Here is a 12,037-nt window from a genome sequence, read left to right on the forward strand (position 1 = left end):
CATAGTTTCGGATGACTTTCATTAGTATCATTATCTCTATTTTACAAAATACGGTATTTATTTCCAGTGGAAAAATATACCAGGTGCTCACTGATCGACATCATTACAGGGCTCAGAAGTTCGATCTTTTGGACAGTAGAGTAAAAAAGAATAAACCACATCAGTGCACATTAAACCCACCATAGTAGATACACAGCGCTTTGCTGTGACCTTCCATGCAGTAGTGCATCACCGTCGCCTTGCGATCCGCTTCAACAAACTTTGCCAGTTGTTTCACATCCGATGTTCTGGGTAGATACAGCGCAATATGCTCACTGAAGGCCGAAAATTCCTTGTAAAGAGTTTCGAGGGAGTATGGCTCCATAGTATGCAGGTTAAATACCTCATCAGAGCGATAGCCTGGGCCTAAAACCATATGGATAAGCAATAGCCATCACATTAATACCAAGGACCACTTACCGCCCCACGGAGGGCTTCCAAAGATGATGCTGTAGGGTGCCAATTCCTTGAGTTGATTCTTGAGAATTCCGAAGCAGTCTCCTTCGAAGAAAGTGATTTGTTTGTCAACGCCATAGATCTTTGCATTATGCCTTGCGCATTGCAGGACAGCGGGATTCTTTTCGATCGCATAAACCCGTTTCCATTTCCCACTTTTCGCAAAAGCAATCGCGTTTCCCCCGGCACCGGCAAAGGCATCGATCAAGATGCTGCGTCCTGTGGGGGCACCCTCTGCAATGTGCTCCGCGATTTTACTATCAAATACGTGAGTGTGTTATACGGCCAAGTGAATAGAACAGGGTTGGCTCACTTGGCAACAGGCTCTGGTGTTACGCCGAACCAAGCATCATCGGTAAGCCAGATACCCTCATCGTACTTGGAGAAGATACGCTCGCGCTGAGACCAATAACTAAACAGCAAGTTAGAGCCGCTTTGGTGGGAGTGGGGAAAAGGACATCGATCTCACTTTTGAATATCCCACGGAACTTCCTCGAGACTGTTGTAGTGATGCACGTCTGGAGGTGCCTCCTCTTCGTCGGCCATATTGTCGAGTTGAGTGTTAATAAAAAGAGGCGCAGATGATTTCAACTGTGGGGAAGGAAGAATGTGGACGGATTGTCCGCCTCGACTTGCCAGTACAATTTGATTTATTGTAAGGTTGACTGACCTTCGATAACGGATTTGATAAAGCGCAGTGGATCAAAATGTTTGTCATGTTTGCAGTCGTATCTGGCCAGCTCGCATGCCCCGAGCTTCGGTCTAGCAAGTCCTAGCCTACATTCAGGTCCCCCGCATTTTGATTTGGAATCACCCAGTGGCCAATCGACAGAATGTTCGGTGCACTTAACCGTTTCATAGGCCGCCTGGATGGCGAGCCAGCTCAGCAGTCTCGAAACGGCCCCAGCGACAACGCATTTGGGTTTCAGGTACTCCGCAACAAAGACAAAGAGGTACCCTTGGAGCCGTGGTTCGATTTTATTGTGGGAATCAATGGACATGCAATTGTAAGTGTATGCCATATTGAACCGACCTGGGGATGGTGCTAATTCTTCATTGACAGGAGGACCCAGATCCAAACCTCTTTGCGACAGAGGTTCGCAATTGCGCCGGTTCGAGCCTAACCCTGGAAGTCTGGAGCGCTAAGGTACAATTAAGCTATGGGATAATATTTATGCGTCTAATAGAGCTAACCTGCTTGATTGCATAGGGTCAACGGACACACACGGTAACTGTTCCAGTACCAGCAACGAACCCCTCCCTCGGTGTTGCGCTGCAGCTCGCTCCTCTCAACTCCACGCAGAATATCTGGCATGTCCTCGGAATCCCTTCACCACTCAGCCCTGCCTACCGGGCAGGACTTCTTCCTCATTCAGACTACATTATCGGAACTCCGAGTGGGACATTACGAGGGGAGTCGGCCCTGGGAGAGCTGGTGGAAGACCATCTCAACCGCACACTGGTTTTATGGGTATACAACAGCGAATTCGATGTAATTCGGGAAGTGGAGCTGGTCCCAACACGCGGCTGGGGTGGGGAGGGTGCTGTTGGCGCTGAATTGGGATTTGGGGCTTTGCACCGACTACCGGTTGGGCTGGGTGAAGAGGTGGAAGGGCCTGGAGAGGTCGTATTTGAGACACGAGAAGATGGCACTGCTGCAGCCGTTCCAGAGGCTGCCGGCATCGGACTAGAGGCTGGAGCTTCTGGGAACTTCTTGACACCAGCAAACATGGCATCACCTCCCCCTCTTGCTTCCCAGACACGAGTGACTTCGCCACCGCAAGCACGATCATCCTCGAGTCGCCGCAGCAAACCCCGGCCTGCTGTTTCACCATCCAGAGCATTTGATGATTATTTCGCCGAGGGTGAGCAGAAGAGTCGCGAGCAAGACTATGCACCGTCTCGCAAGGGAACACCTCTCCCACCGCCGCCGAAAGCCGGTGTTTCTCCAGATTCTGGAGCTCCAGGGCCGTCATCGACCGAGGAAGTGGAAGGAGAACCAGGACCCACGCAAGAAGAATAACGGCCATGATATCTGTCAGAAAGAATCGTCATGAGTTTAAAACAATTATACCAACTGGAGTAGCACATTTCGCACTGTCAATATTGTGCAGTGTCTCAAACAACTAATGACAAAATAAATTTCGAAACAAGCTTGTGTTGACAAAGGGAACTGGTCCGGATTATATCATCGGATCTACGAGTTCTAAACGTACATATGCAAAAAAGTGGAATCCCCTTGTGCCACAAGCGGACAGGCGGTATCAAACCAAAGCGACTATCTAGTGACCCTTGCTCACCAACTCCTCGAGCTTCTTCCGGCCCTCACCGATCTTCTCCTCCATCATCTGGCGGGTCATCTGGCTGTGCGCAATGCCAGTGTACCAAACACGCTCCGCCCGCTCGCGTGCAGCCAAGTGCTGTTCGGCAACGGCAGGGAACTTTTTCTCGTACTCCCAGGCCAGGTCGGAAATGTTCCGCATGGTCACGGGCAGAAGAGACCAAGCGGCAACGGTACCGAAGGCCAGAGGGGACATGGTGCGAAGGATGATACCGCGGTTGCGTGACACGATGGAGCCGGCCATAGCGGCCACAACAACGTAGACACCGCCGGGGGTCAGACTCTCGCCGGACTCGGGGGAAGGCGCGAGCGAAGCAATAGTATTGGTAAAGGCGTTTTCGATATGCAGGGCCCGGGAAAGGAAGTCGTTGAAGCCGTTCTCCGCGGCAAGGGAGTGGTTGTATAGAAAGAGGCGGGCTTGCCGGATTTGAGCGGTCAGGATGTCTGTCGGGGTTGGCGAAGAAGAAGAGGAGGGCGCGGCCGAAAGAGGCAGGGTGATCTCCTTCGTCGGGGCCGGGGCCTGGGGTGCAGGCGTGGTGGGTTTGGAGGGTTCCGGGATATCAGACGGGATATCGTCGTAGATGGGTTTCCTCTAAATTCGGCAAGCCGCCGTGTTAGCTGATAGTTCCTTCGGATGTCACATAGATACCCTGAAATGAAAGGGCTCGAGGGCTTATCGAACCTCGCGAGCATCTTCGGCGAATGCCATCTGCTTGGGGTAAAGAGCCATGCCTCCTGCGAGGAGGGTGGCTGCGATCGGAGCCACAGCCCGCTGAGAACGTATTAGCACGGCATTTACGGGTCAATGGCACGCGAAAGCATCAAGTGCAGCTAGGCGATAAAATACTTACCTGCTGCAACATCGGCCGGAACGACATCCTGGGGTTGTGGAGGGAACTGAGGTGTGATGGGGAAGGATGGGAGCAAAGTCGGGTTGGAGCCAAGGCGGGAATTCTTCGGCTCGGCGGAACCCAGAAAACTCCGTCATTGCCCGCGCTCTCCTTCTCCTACTCCGCATTCACGTCTTTGATTCTACGTTTCTTCGGGCGGCCTCTTGCGTTTTTCTTTTTTTTTGCTAAGCAATTTCGTTCTTGCAATTCGACCCGTCCATATCATGCTTCGCCCCGTTGGGCGCCGGGCGTGGGCATGCCGCAAATGTCTCCTGCGTAACCACTCCCAAGCCTTCGCAAGCGCTGCGTCTCCTGCTTCTCGATCGCAGCCCGACTACGTCCCTGCCGAAAATACTGCACCGAGAAAGCATATCGACGATGATACTTTGCGCCGCGTTTTCGACTCCCAGCCATTTTGGAAAGAGTTCTCGCTCAAACGAAGCGCCGTGTCCCCCAAACGCGCCGGATTGGTTCAGAATCAATACTTGACGAGCCCAGATGGCTTCAGGGCTTTTGCCCATGTGTCGCTCCACAAATGCCAGGGCATTGTGGCGAATGTGTTACAGGCCTCGACTTTGGACGAATATCGAGGAATAGCACGGAATCTGGACAGACTCAGCGACCTCCTTTGCCGCGTGATTGACCTTTCCGACTTTATTCGAACCATCCACCCCGATCGAAAGATCCAAGAAGCAGCGACGCAGGCGTACGCTCTAATGTTTGAATATATGAATGTACTGAATACAACCACGGGTCTTCATGAGCAACTCGGTAGGGCTCTGGGAAACCCGGAAGTGACATCACACTGGACAGACCCCGAGAAGATCGTGGCACAGATTCTAATGAAGGACTTCACGAACTCGGCGATCCATATGCCTCCAGATGAAAGGCAGCGCTTTGTCAACCTTTCAAATGATGTCAGCCAGGTTGGCTCGGACTTCTTTGGAGGTGCTGAGCCAGCGAGGGCTCAAGTGACGTTCGGCGCAAACAGCCTTCAAGGACTGGATCCTATAGTGATTCAGCAAATCAAAAAATGGAATAATAAGGCACCAGTTCCCACTATGGGAATCGTTCCCCGACTGGTCTTGCGATCTGTACGGGACGAAGAAGTGCGGAAGGAGGTGTATCTTGCTACCCGAACGTCAAGTTCCCGTCAGATTCACCGGTTAGAGAAGCTGTTGATGAAGCGAGCTGAGCTTGCTCAGCTCTCTGGCTTCAACAGCTTCGCTGACATGACCTTGAGTGACAAAATGGCCAAAAGCCCCGAAGCAGTTTCGAACTTTCTTACGTCGCTCATCTCGAGCAACCAGGGTCTTGTCAGCGAGGAGCTGTCTCATCTCCAGCAAATGAAGGGCAGCACGCTGAAGCCATGGGATCACGCTTTTTATGTTCACAAGCGTGTGATGGAATATTCTCAGTCTCGTCGATCACGCGAATTGAGTGCTGTCCCTGAGTTCTTTTCACTGGGAACGGTTATGCAAGGCCTTTCTCGCCTGTTTGATCGTCTCTATGGAGTTCGTCTCGTTCCCCAGGAGACGGCACCTGGAGAGACCTGGCATCCCGATGTCCGCCGCTTGGACGTTGTGGACGAGGCAGAGAACCACATCGCCGTGATTTACTGTGACCTGTTTACTCGCTCCAGCAAACTCCCTAATCCTGCCCACTTCACACTGCGTTGCTCGCGCGAAATTTCTGCCGACGAAGTTGCGGAATGTGCTTCTCTGCACGAGTCTGCTCATCCCAATGACGGAATGGCGACGGCAATCGACCCCCAAACCAAGACTCTTCGTCAACTGCCGACAATTGCTCTTGTATGTGATTTCCAAGAGCCTGTTGCAAACGGATCAGGTCGCCCGACACTTCTGAGCGAACAGAGCGTGCGCACCTTGTTCCATGAGATGGGCCATGCGGTTCATTCGATTCTCGGCCAGACGCCACTCCAGTCAATCTCCGGAACTCGATGCGCGACCGATTTTGCAGAGCTTCCCTCGGTGCTTATGGAGAGCTTTGCTACTGCTCCTGAAGTACTTTCATTGTACGCCCGTCATTGGAAGACCGGCGAGCCTCTATCCGAAAACATGATGCGCAGTATGGAGTTGGACCGAACTGCGCACGGATCTATCTATGGTGCTGTCGAGAACGAGGCACAGATCCTCATGGCTCTTGTCGATCAAGCCTACCATTCCATCCCCTCCGGCGATGCCATGAAGGGTATTGACACCACCGAAATCTACCACAATGTTTTATCTCGGTACTCTAGTCTGCCAGACCCCGATGACGTTCGGCCCCGGACTTCATGGCAAGGGTTCTTTGGTCATCTTTATGGCTACGGAGCGACATACTACAGTTATATTTTCGATCGCGCTATTGCCAACAAGATTTGGCAAGACGTGTTCCAATCTGGTCAAGCATCTGTGGACCGGGCTGCTGGCGAGCGCTACAAAAACGAAGTGCTTCGCTGGGGCGGCGGTAGAAATGGCTGGCAATGTGTCGCTGGAGTCCTGGGCGAACAGAATCCTTCGAACGCCAACGGTCATCTTGTTGAAGGTGGAGATGAAGCCATGCGCGAGGTCGGCCGATGGGGGTTGGGTCGAGATGGGGTGTCTGGCTAATCTTTCCGCCACTGTATACTATGATGATATCCTATAACCACTTGTACATAACATCTATTGAACCCCTGAGGTATCTTGTACCATGTTGTTGAATTTTCCGTCAAGCGCATGCTCTCTCACCACAATGATGCAGTCGTAGATCGCATCGGAGCACAATAGCCTCCGGAGACTATTGTGCCATGTGAACTGGGTTCTCAGCCAAGCTGACACCGTTGTCGATCTGTCAAAGGAACTGTGGATTTTAGGCAAAGGATGCAGTAGCCTAAGCCGTCCAGATGCTGATTGGAAAGGAGAATGTGATGGGCTGCTACCTCGTCGTCGGTGGCTGACCGTGTCTCACTGCTTTCGAGCCTGTCTCAGCAAGCGATCAGGCTAATCTACTGGCAACTCACCCGTCGAGCAGGACTGGATCAACAACCCCAACTTCAAGCAAGAGGATGACCAAGTGGTTCGAAAGCAATCAAATTAAACTCGTCGCGGCTCCCCAGGCAGGGCCAGCTCTATTTCAACGTGGTGAAGACGGCCGAAGATCGCGTGCACGGCATGGGCCTAGCAGACCCGTGCATGTGGCTTGCTGTAGTGGCACCCAAGGCCACGCCCCGGTGTTGGAAGGGCACGCTGGTTCATGCAACGAGGGGGGGGGGGGTTCTTCGGGCGTGTGATTGTCTCTAGCCCAGGCAGCGCATTTCTTGCCAGCCCCGGCCGTGCCATCAGAGGGAGTACTTGTAGTGAGACACCTCCCTGGACACGCGGGCTCGATTTCTCTCCCTTTGATCTCATACTTGAACAAGCCGAGGAGTACAATAACGGAACCACGCATGAAATCGCAGTACTTGTCCTTTCATTTGATGCATCTCCCCGCTCTTTCCGAGGCCAGTCGCCCTGCCAATCTTATCAGCACCGTGACCCGACAATAAAAACATCTGACTCCTTATCGCGTTGAAAAAGACGACCAGCAAGACCAGGAGCAAGTTACAATTTGGGATTTAGCTTATCTTCTGCAAACGCCCTCGATTGCATGCTCCTCCATACGACGAAGGCCATCTGTGCCTACGGCTTTCACGATGCAAGACATCCTCATCGTCCACGACAACGCCTCCATTCGGAGCGGTGCCTCCTTCTCAACTGCCTGCCATTCAGTACTGCCACCTATACAGCCACTTCGTCGACGGAACACAGTGACAACCCTCAGGCGATGGGTCTCGAAGAGAATGTTACGCCCATCTTTGGACGGCACTGGTGGCCACGATCTCAGCGAAAAGAATCTCATGTCTCTGGACTTGACAACGAGAATGAGAACAGCAAATGATGACACCTCGACCAGTGATCAACTTAGCTTTGAAAAGATGGATCAAAGAGGCAAGTACCCGGAGAGGATCGGGCCAGTTCAAGAGAGCACACCAACACTGCCAAACCATGGCCCGCAGGACGAGAGAGATCAAAACCTCCTCCAAGAGTATGATGCTTTTTGTCACCAGTTCACTCTGTCCGGTGCACCGCATGCGAAGAGAGTATTTGATATGTCCATGGGAATGGAAGGAAGGGAAGAGAAAATTGTTGCCTCAACCTCGCACCTTTTCCTCGACTCGCACTTGGCTGAAGAATCTCGACCAGTACATGGTTTGAATGAAACCCACGCAAACACAGAAACGCCGCTATCAAAACAGAGGCCACTAGACATGATGAGACAGTCTAATTACAGGTACCCTGAATCATCATCAATTGTCAGTGCTTATGGCGGATTGGATACCACTGCACAAGATGCCAATGTACGAATACCTTCTATTTCTTACCCACGACCGCCGTCTCAAGTTGTGACACCGACTGTTTATATGGAGATGCAGCGTACAGCAAGAGAACGCAAATTAGCAAGGCAGAAGAGCCTCTGGCAGCCGCTCCGGTCGCTGTTTTCTACTGAGCCGTCGCCAAAACATTGTTCTTAACGTTAAAATGGTTGATTTGGTAATAATGTACATGAATATCTTGACGGAGCTCTACATAATAATATCATATCCTATAAGGCATCTTTTCTCAAGCTCTTCAAAAAGGTCTCGCAACGAATCGGGCCTACATTGCCTGAAGTATGGGAATAGAGTCGAATGACGGTGTTTAGCAGATCGCTCGCTCTCACTCCGCAACCTCAACCACCAACTTCGAACAGCTTACGCCCCGGGTTAGCTCATCCAACCCATCATTGATAGCCCCTGGGCCTTTCCCCACGGCCTTAGGCTCCGGATTGGGCCTGATAATCCCGTTAGCCAGCTTCTCCAGCGGCCACGACCCCAGCCAATATTGGAATTGACCCAACCACTCCTCTTCCTCCATTGACGGCTGTTAAAGGAAAGTCTCCACTCCATCCACCTCCTCCACTCCAAAGGGATAACCGGTGCCAGTCCGATCTTCGCCTCCAGCTCCTCTCCTCCGTGGCCATCCCCGACAAAAGCCTTCAGCACCGCCTGACACGATGCCAGTTGCCCCGTCGTAAGGAAGCAGTGCCGAATCACGAGGCCATTCTCTCTAGCTGCTGAAACAATTGCATCTATCACCTGTGGGTCCTTATAGTCGAAGACACGGTCGGCACCGAGGGAGGCTATGTACTTCTGATTTGCCGCGCGGGTCGTGGCATATACGGCGACGAAAGAAGAGCCTTGATCATCCCGCAGCAGTCGAGCGCTTTGCACGCCCATTGTGCCAACGCTTGAGGAGGCGCCCCAAATCAAGGGAGCCTCTTCTTTTGTCTTTTATCGTCGTGGATTTCTCCACTAGCGGCGCCGACTAGGAGAGTAACTTCTCCCACTCGGGGGATTCCCAGAATATCTCACGCACTAAGAGATACCTTCTGGAAGAGGCAAGCAATGCTGCTAAGAGACAAGACACCGCTCCTGGGAAGGCGCCATAGTCCAGGTCACAGGATTTCCAAACGGCGGCGGCATAGGCGGCTACACGGGTGACACTTGGCTGGAAGCAAGGGCCCTGCCCTCCACCTCCATTGGTGGGATGGATGGGGACGTTGTCACCGGCTTCGAGAACGAGTCCAGCGATGTCAAACCCGATGACCGTGGGGTAGGCTGGGATGAAGAGGCCTTGGTCACGCATGATGCCATCTGCCGGGTTCAGGGAGATAGATTTAACCTCTATAAGAAGCTCGCCTGGACCTGGCTTCGGCGTTGGGCGGGTCTGGAGCTCGAAGGGCTCGCCTTTTGCTAAGGAGACGGCGGCGAGGTGGGTGACCATTTCTGGACTGTCTGTATGAAGATGGACTGAGCCTGGAGTTCAGATCTAATTCAAGTTTGTTGCTTCGGAGATTGACAGGGGAAAATGCCTCCTCTTTATACCTTTCGCTGTCATGCCACGTTGATGTTTTCTTGGTGCAGTGTTGATTTACAGTAGTATGTCGCAGCCAATCAGCGCTCGCTGCTTCCTACGAACAGCTAGTTAGTTAACTAATGATCCAATTTGGGGCACTGTAGCTGACTAGTTATTTCAACCTTTTCGTATCTCGATGCCTGCGAGCCGGAATAAGCATGGCCTTTAATGACCTCTGACTCTGATTTTAACTGGTTGCATATGAGCAAAGGGAAAATGTCACTCTGGCACATGGTCAACCCTATGCCACAGGATAGCCTCTTCGTCGTTATGGCAGCAACATTTGCAGACATGAACTCACCATTGCCAGAGAGAGGCATGGACAATATCCCCCGTGAGTTGACAGCCATATGTGATCTTGAAAAAATCGTCTACGGCGGAAAAAAAAAAATCAAAAAATCATACTTCCATGCTGCCCACACGCTAAGATCCTGGACCGCCCATATAGACAAGTCACGACATGTCGGACTCAAATATTTTTGCAGAGTATTCATGGCACCTTTGAAGACTTGCCCTGGGATAAGGATCCAGTCGCATTATTGTTGCTATATCTGTGGTACCGCAAGGCGAGTCACAGTACATGGTGGGTTGAACTTAGGGCTAGAGTGGAATATCCCTCGATCTGCTTGTATTTGCGACGATATAATAAGGGCAATCGTGCTGTACAGGCCTTTCTTCCCGGGGGAGCATCAGCCGATAGGTTTATTTAGGCCTTCGAAGCCTCAAGTTCTCCTTAGATTTGCTGATAGTGTGAGACACCGCGACCGTTATTTCGACAATATCCGCTGCTTAAAATCATTCCCTGCCCAGGTGCTGCGTTATTGACAGATTCTTTTGGGTAATCAAAGGACCCGATTCGTCAAAAAAAGTAGCACGGCCTCCACGTAGCAATAAGCTGACTGCCTTTTGTACACCTGCGATTTTCGGAACTTGCATTTCAAAAAAGAGTTGAAGTGGATTTTTGATTGGCCAAAACTCCCTTCCCCGCATATAATGACCTTCTGCCTTCAGATCAATCCAGTCCTATGGTTTCCTTTTGTTGGAGGTATCATCGGAAAAACAGCGGTTGATTCGGTGTGGCTTCGGGAATACGAGAAGGGGAATTGATAGATCCACAGCAAAAGGTTATGTACGCACCCGCATTATCTAAGCACCCAGCACCACCAATTCCAGTCAGCTGGCTACTATAAAACACCACAAATATATGCAGGACTACTATATAATCAAGGCATAGGGCACTTCCGAATTGTATGCCCTATCTCACCGCAATTCGAGCATTTTGGAGGTGCCTTTTGCTTCTTTCCTCCACCACCACTAGCCGCACTACCACTGGCCGCTGGAGCCGCCCTGGGAGTGCGTGGTTCGGGCATTCGAGGGTCCAATAATGGTATATAAGCTATATCATTGGCCGATTCGTCGGTTCTCCAAAACGGGTGGATGTCAGATAGTGGAATTGGCTGGCTATTATTGGTGGTGCTGGGTGCTTAGATAATGCGGGTGCGTACATAACCTTTTGCTGTGGATCTATCAATTTTTTTGCTGTGGATGTATCAATTCCCTACGAGAAGTCCTTGGTTATATAAGCTGGAACATCCCAACAAAATTTCAACAGTATACACACCCAGATTTCATCAAGTCCAGTCAGGAAAATTGCATCAGAAATGGCCGAAACAAGCGAGAATACAAAGACATACGATGGTAGCTGCCATTGTGGACAAGTTAAATTCACTATGCAGATATCTCCGCCCATCTCCGAACAGACTGTAATCCGTTGCAATTGTGCGTCTCGTCTGATGTTTTGCATTGTGGAGCTTCAAGGAAAGATCCATCAGTCCAATCTAATATTTTCAGTATTTAGGCTCTATCTGCCACGCGAATGGCTATCTCATGATTTACCCCAAAGCCCCCGACGTAAAATTCCACCACGGTGATAACGGTCTCAAAGTGAGTGTATCCATGGCTGTCTATGAGCCGACCGGATAGTCATCTGATCCCATCCAGGAATATCGCTTCGCTTCCAAGGGCTTTCCTCACTATTTCTGTTCCACCTGCGGGACTAGCATGTATGCTCGTGCAGAGAACCCGGAGGAGCATGGAAATATATTGGCCGTCAATGTACGTCTCAATCCCATACCCTTCCCGCAAACAGCTTGATTATTATACTGCAACCTTGGAAAAACATTAGATCCAATAATCAAATACCTAATCTAACGCGAACATAGGTCCGAACTCTTGCAGACGTTGACATAACAACCCTGAAGATCCATGACTATGATGGAAGAGGAGACGGAAAGACTTAGTTCCACGACATGCAGGTAGCATCGACTGTCATT

The 12,037-nt window shown here is 51.2% G+C and overlaps 6 protein-coding genes across 6 annotated transcripts; 3 read left to right on the top strand and 3 right to left on the bottom strand.

Moving 5' to 3' along the window:
- Positions 1-160: 160 nt before the first annotated feature.
- On the bottom strand, positions 161-1,041 carry N7532_008493 (RNA methyltransferase; the record flags this gene model as incomplete). Its single annotated transcript, XM_056620985.1, has 4 exons — positions 161-405; positions 460-752; positions 809-907; positions 965-1,041. 4 exons carry the CDS (start codon positions 1,039-1,041, stop codon positions 161-163), a joined length of 714 nt encoding a protein of 237 aa, XP_056471791.1.
- Positions 1,042-1,328: 287 nt separating this feature from the next.
- N7532_008494 (uncharacterized protein) lies at positions 1,329-2,518 on the top strand (the record flags this gene model as incomplete). The annotated part of the gene is made up of 3 exons (XM_056620986.1): positions 1,329-1,502; positions 1,559-1,642; positions 1,706-2,518. 3 exons carry the CDS (start codon positions 1,329-1,331, stop codon positions 2,516-2,518), a joined length of 1,071 nt encoding a protein of 356 aa, XP_056471792.1.
- Positions 2,519-2,777: 259 nt separating this feature from the next.
- Positions 2,778-3,714, bottom strand: N7532_008495 (MICOS complex subunit MIC26/MIC27; the record flags this gene model as incomplete). Its single annotated transcript, XM_056620987.1, has 3 exons — positions 2,778-3,428; positions 3,519-3,608; positions 3,688-3,714. The coding sequence occupies 3 exons, from the start codon at positions 3,712-3,714 to the stop codon at positions 2,778-2,780; spliced, it is 768 nt and encodes a 255-aa protein (XP_056471793.1).
- Positions 3,715-3,950: 236 nt separating this feature from the next.
- On the top strand, positions 3,951-6,338 carry N7532_008496 (mitochondrial intermediate peptidase; the record flags this gene model as incomplete). Its single annotated transcript, XM_056620988.1, has 1 exon — positions 3,951-6,338. The coding sequence occupies one exon, from the start codon at positions 3,951-3,953 to the stop codon at positions 6,336-6,338; it is 2,388 nt and encodes a 795-aa protein (XP_056471794.1).
- Positions 6,339-7,402: 1,064 nt separating this feature from the next.
- Positions 7,403-8,281, top strand: N7532_008497 (uncharacterized protein; the record flags this gene model as incomplete). The annotated part of the gene is made up of 1 exon (XM_056620989.1): positions 7,403-8,281. The coding sequence occupies one exon, from the start codon at positions 7,403-7,405 to the stop codon at positions 8,279-8,281; it is 879 nt and encodes a 292-aa protein (XP_056471795.1).
- Positions 8,282-8,465: 184 nt separating this feature from the next.
- Positions 8,466-9,572, bottom strand: N7532_008498 (uncharacterized protein; the record flags this gene model as incomplete). Its single annotated transcript, XM_056620990.1, has 3 exons — positions 8,466-8,669; positions 8,723-9,076; positions 9,165-9,572. The coding sequence occupies 3 exons, from the start codon at positions 9,570-9,572 to the stop codon at positions 8,466-8,468; spliced, it is 966 nt and encodes a 321-aa protein (XP_056471796.1).
- Positions 9,573-12,037: the final 2,465 nt, after the last annotated feature.

This window comes from Penicillium argentinense (genome assembly GCF_028826775.1).
Source record: "Penicillium argentinense strain IBT 30761 chromosome Unknown utg000009l_segment0_segment0, whole genome shotgun sequence".
Lineage (NCBI taxonomy): Eukaryota > Fungi > Ascomycota > Eurotiomycetes > Eurotiales > Aspergillaceae > Penicillium > Penicillium argentinense.